The 5,539-nt window shown below is 49.1% G+C and overlaps 1 protein-coding gene across 3 annotated transcripts in view; it reads right to left on the bottom strand.

The window, feature by feature from the left end:
- TMEM67 (transmembrane protein 67) overlaps positions 1 to 4,341 on the bottom strand; it is a 51,238-nt gene extending 46,897 nt beyond the window's left edge. For 2 of the 3 annotated variants that reach the window (XM_024201910.3, XM_024201924.2), the window contains exon 1: positions 4,158 to 4,300. In XM_024201910.3, coding sequence (XP_024057678.2) covers positions 4,158 to 4,229 — 72 coding nt within the window. In that variant the 5' untranslated portion in view covers positions 4,230 to 4,300. Of the gene's footprint in view, positions 1 to 516; positions 606 to 4,157 lie in introns of all 3 variants that reach the window. The other variant, XM_026663040.2, reaches the window with a different exon arrangement.
- Positions 4,342 to 5,539: the final 1,198 nt, after the last annotated feature.

The following is a 5,539-nucleotide window of genomic DNA, read 5'->3' as shown; positions in this document are numbered from 1 at the left end:
ACAACTTGTTTGATTAGAAAAGTATTTGGTTGAGAGAATGAGCAAACCAAACAGTTATTCTAGGCAGATTTACACTTGCCTATCGACTTATTTACATTTAGCATTACTGTTTATTTCAGTATCCTTATTCTAGCCTCACTGAACATTTCTTGGCAATGGCTCACTTTTGCAAACATAAAATTTACAGCCTTTAAACATTAAAAAAAAAAGTCAAATTTTCCCACAAAAATTAAAAACCATGTTCTCATCTTACATTCAAAGGAAGCTCCCCACATTTGTCATAGACAGCTAAAACTGTTGTAAGATTAATTACAAGTTTCATAAATATGGCACTCTTACCTATACCTGAATACAAATTTTGAATAGTTCTAAATAAAAATACTGCTGTTAAAACAAAGTTTAAAATTTTCCAAACAAAATTAAATAAATTTTGTAATTTTTTTAAATCGAAACATGAAGACCTGTAAAACTGCAAAAATGTATCATCACATCACAACATGTAAAGCTTATACCTACCATATTCTCTGGGCATTTTTCACAAACAACAGAAGGCCCACCATTATTAGAAACCATCTTGAATCCTGGTAGACATACACATGAAATACCTAAAAAGTAAACGTTTTATTTTGCACCCCAATTTATACAAATAAAAAACCCAACTCTATTTTAGAGCAATGGCTGCAGCTCTGAAATGAAGACTCTCAATTTCCTGCTTAAACAAGTACAATGTTTGAGTAAGAACTGCAGTAAAAACACTCCTTTTAGAATGTTCATGTTAGAGTTCAGTTTTTACCGTTCAAAAGCAGAATAACTCTGAAAGATTAAAGATAGCCAAGGAAAACAACTGTCTTTTTTGTGTGCAAAGAGCGTCAGTTATTTTGTAAGCTATTTTAAATTCAATACTTTTAAAATATATTTTTTCCTTTATTCAAACATGAATAGTAAAATAACCTATCCTCAAATACTATTCCATGGGCTTGATGCTGTGAAGTGTGCAGTGCTTGCAACTTCCACTGGTTTCAGCTGTGAAAGTTGAGGGCACACCAGGCCACACAGGAATGGGCCACTAATTGTTTACATTTTTTGCTATTTCTATTACAAAACAAAAGCGGATATAAAATTAAATATGTAAAATATTGAGCTATGTCAATACTCAATTTGACAATGCCATTTAAAAAATTCTCAGAACTTTTTCATATCACTATTACTCATGTATCAACAGCATGTTTTGAATTTTTTATGTATATACATTTTAAAACAGAAGCTATTCTAAATGCTCTCAGCTCTGAGCAGATCGCATAATACAATAGAACTCAGAGTTACAGACACCTCAGGAATGGAGGTTGTTCGTAACTCTGAACAAAATGTTATGGTTCTTTCAAAAGTTTACAACTGAACATTGACTTAATACAGTTTTGAAACTTTACTATGCAGAAGAAAAATACTGCTTTCCTTTGTTTAGTAGTTTACATTTAACACAATACTATACTGTATTTGCTTCTCTCTCTCTCCTGCTGCCTGTTTGCATATTTCCAGTTCCAAATGAGGTGGGTGGTTGACTGGTCAGTTCATAACTCTGGTGTTCATAACTCTGAGGTTCTACCGTAGTAGATCTTGCCTTTCTCACACCTAGTTTTTATATATAGATTCAAAGAGGAAAATAAGCTTTCCTGCTTTTTCAGCTTCCAATCTGTTTCATAACTTTGAACTAGTTATTGCACTGAACTTGTAGTTCATTTCAGGCTATTCAACAGTAGAACCTCAGAGTTACGAACACCTTGGGAATGGAGGTTGTTCATAACGCTGAAATGTTCGTAAATCTGAACAAGCCTTTATTGGATGCTCCTCAGAGCGGACTGCTCAGAGCAGGGGCTCACAGCTCTGCAGTGGCTGCCCAGTGAGTGGGGGTGGGGACAGGTAGCTGGTTTTAGCCCCCAGCTGCAAGGGTGATGAGTGAGGCACCCTGGGGCACCGCAGTGTCAGTGGGTGCGTGGTGGTCCTTTAAAACTGAGCTGTTCCTTCAGAGCTCAGGCTCCATCTCCAGCAGCTTACACTCTAGGTCAGGTTTCAGTAGCAGCTCGGAGTTTTCTTCCCAGGCTCTGAGCTTGCAAGCTTGTCCTCCTCCTGCCCAGGAGGGGAAGGAGAGGGAAAAACAGCATTCACCACCTCCCACCTGTAAGTGGCTGCCCGGTGGTGGGGGACAGGCAGCCCAGATGTGCCTACCTTTAAGATACAGGCACAGTAGAGTATTTGCTTTTTTTCTTTAAGTCTCTGCTGCTGCCTGATTGGTTACTTCTGGTTCCCCATGGTGTCCGGTTGACCATTTAGTCCAGTGGTCCCCAACCTTTTTCGTCTGGCGCCACCGAGGACCATGGCCGGCGGATGAGCATCCGCCGAAATGCCACCAAGAAGCGGCAATGTCAATAGGCGTCGCCACCAAAATGCCGCCGAGAAGCAGCATCATCCAGAGGTGTTGCTGCCGAAATGCCGCTGATTTTCAGCGGCGACGCCTCTGGATGAAGCTGCTTCTCAGCGGCATTTCAGCGGGTGCTTGTCCGCCGGCCAGTACGCGGGCGCACTTAGACGCCATGGCGCCCACGGGCACCACGTTGGGGACCACTGATTTAGTCAGTAACTCTGGTGTTCATATCTTTGAGGTTTTACTGTACTGGACCTATCTGATCAAGTAAATGTTTGCAGAAATTTACAAATGTCAAAGACCCAGAAATACTTATAATCATCGTATATCAAGCACATACTGTGGAAAGAGTATTTAATCAAGTTTCAGAGTAGCAGCCATGTTAGTCTGTATCCGCAAAAAGAACAGGAGTACTTGTGGCACCTTAGAGACTAACAAATTTATAAATTTGTTAGTCTCTAAGGTGCCACAAGTACTCCTGTTCTTTTTATTTAATCAAGGTTATCAACTCTTCAGTTAATGAGCACCACATTCACACATATTTAATACAAAAAGGAAAAAGACTAAGGGCTTGTCTACACTGGCAATTTACAGCACTGCAACTTTCTCGCTCAGGGGTGTGAAAAAACACCCCCCTGAGCGCAGCAAGTTTCAGCGCTGTAGTGCCAGTATAGACCGGGCTCCCAGTGCTGGTAGCTATGCCCCTCGTGGAGGTGGGTTTTTTACAGCACTGGGAGAGCTCTCTCCCAGCACTGTGCAGCAACCACACAAGACACGTTAAAGCACAGCAGTGCCAGTGTAGACTAGCCAGAACAAACTTTGTTCTCTCATTTCTAGGCTGTAGCTTGGGACAATTGTTACATGAAATGAAAAAGCTAATCACATCAGAATGACATTCAACTGATCAAAATGATATATATATATTTTTTAACCTTCCTCTTTCTCTGCTTCATATCTGTCCAAGATTCACACAGTCCGAGGAGACTGAATTTCTTCCTCAGCTGTATTATTGTAGTAGAACTAGTCAATAAAAATAAGACCTTCATTTCAGGTTTAATCCTATTCTTAAAAACAAACCCAAAACCACAAACAAACTAAACACTGCAGAAATGAGAAACTTGTCTCGCACAGTTCCCACAAGGTGAAGTTGTTGCCCCACGATGGTGAATGTACGGCAGATTCAACCCACCTATGCTATTCTGAAAAACAAAAAGTCTTAGGACAAAATTCTCTAGAGCACCACTTTCCCCTGGCAGCATCACTACCCCACTATCCACGTTTGATCACTGGAGACATGTCACCATTTTGCAGGTAGTTCATGTGCAAAGAGCGAACATCCCGGTTTCTGACATGCAAAAGATGAATTAAAACAAACGCTTCAGTGTCGTAAGAGCCAAAGGTTGAACAAACCCCCCGTCCGCCCCTGATTAGGGTGACGCACTGCTCAGCTCCCAGGGACTACCACAAAGACGGCTTTAAAGGGTACTTTGTGAACGCAGCCCGCAGGCGGGGCGGGCCGTAACATGACGCAGCCCCCTCAGCCCAGGGGCTCTGCCACCCCGTGACGGAGCGGAGCCTCCCAGACCAGCTCTCCCCAGAGATGGGGGTTCACCCCCCCCCCAGTGCCTAGTCGGAGGGGGGTGGGGGCAGGTTAGACGTCTTACACACCCCACCCCGCCTGCTAGGAGACAGGACTCCCCCGGCCGGCGCCGCGGCTGGGCCCCTCGCTCGCTCTCACCCCAGGCGCCCCGCCCCTGGTGGGGCCCGCACTGGCCGCACGCCAGGCTGGAGATATCGAAGTAACGGGCATCGCCGCAGTCCTGCGGCTGGCGCAGAGGCAGGGAGAAGCTCTGCCCAGCCGAGAGCCGCACGCTGAGCACCAGGAGCAGAGCAGCGGCGCCATAGCGCCCCGCCGTCGCCATGGCTACTCAGCTCCCAGCAGCCTCCCGCACCCCCCCGCGATGATTGGCGAGCTCCGCCTCCCCGCCCAATAAAGAACAGTCCCGGCTACGGACAGCCAGAGGGGCCAGAAACAGTTCAAGGCGGGTTCCTCCTCTTAGGAATCACGGGGAGCTGCACATGGGAAGAAAGGGTGGTCTGGTGGCCGCGCGACTCCTCACCTCCCCTGCACCACAGCGGAACTTCAGGCTTAGAAAAGCACAATGTGGTGTGAGGGAGAAAAAAATACAAAAGCCTGCCAGTTAATTTAGAGAATGGATGAGTGTGGCAGAAAGAGGGAGACCATAAGAACGGCCATACTGGTTAGGGTTACCATATTTCCACAAGCAAAAAAGAGGACAGGGGAGGAGCCCGCTCTAGCCCCGCCCCCGCCCCCCCCCCCCCCTGGGACCCCTGCCACTAACTGCCCCCTAGGACCCCACCGCTTATCTAAGCCGCCCTGCTTCTTGTCCCCTGACTGCCCCCTCCTGAGAACGCCCTACGACCCTACCTGTCCCCTGACTGCCCCGACCCTTATCCACACGCCCACCCCATATTCACACCCCCGCCCCCCAGACAGACCCCCGGGGACTCCCATGCCCTATCCAACTGCTCCCTGCCCCCGACAGGACCCCCAGAACTCCTGACCCATCCAACCCCCTCTGCTACCTGCCTGCCTCAACCCCTCTCCACACCCCTGCCCCCTCACAGCCCCCCCCCCACCCCCCACCCCCCCCCGCTCCCTGTCCCTGACTGTCCCAACCCCTCTCCACACCCTTGCCCCCCTGACAGCCCCCCCCAAACTCACGACCCATCCAACCCCCCATCCCTGTCCCCTGACCAGGGCCGGCTTTAAAGAGCTCAGGAATCGGGCTGCGCTCCGGCCGGGGTTGCGGGGCTTGGGGCCGGGCTGGAGGTGCTCGGCCGGCGCTGCTGGGGCCCGAGCCGGGCCGGGCTGGGGGTGCTGGGGCCCGAGCCGGGCCGGGTCCTGGCTGGGGGTGCTGGGGCCCGAGCCGGGCTGGGGGTGCTGGGGCCCGAGCTGGGCTGGAGCCGCTGGGGCAGCCGGGCGCTGCTCGGCCCGGGCCGGAGGGAGCCACTCGGCCAGGGCCGCACCTCCCCGGAGCTCTCCTCCTCGCGCCCCCCCGCCCCAGCTTACCTACTGCTGCCTCCTGCTTGCCCCTG

Source organism: Terrapene carolina, unplaced genomic scaffold, assembly GCF_002925995.2.
Source record: "Terrapene carolina triunguis isolate 2854851 unplaced genomic scaffold, T_m_triunguis-2.0 Scaffold58, whole genome shotgun sequence".
Classification (NCBI taxonomy): domain Eukaryota; kingdom Metazoa; phylum Chordata; order Testudines; family Emydidae; genus Terrapene; species Terrapene triunguis.
The sequence above is the reverse complement of the archived record's forward strand: the minus strand, read 5'-3'. Positions and strand labels throughout refer to the sequence as shown.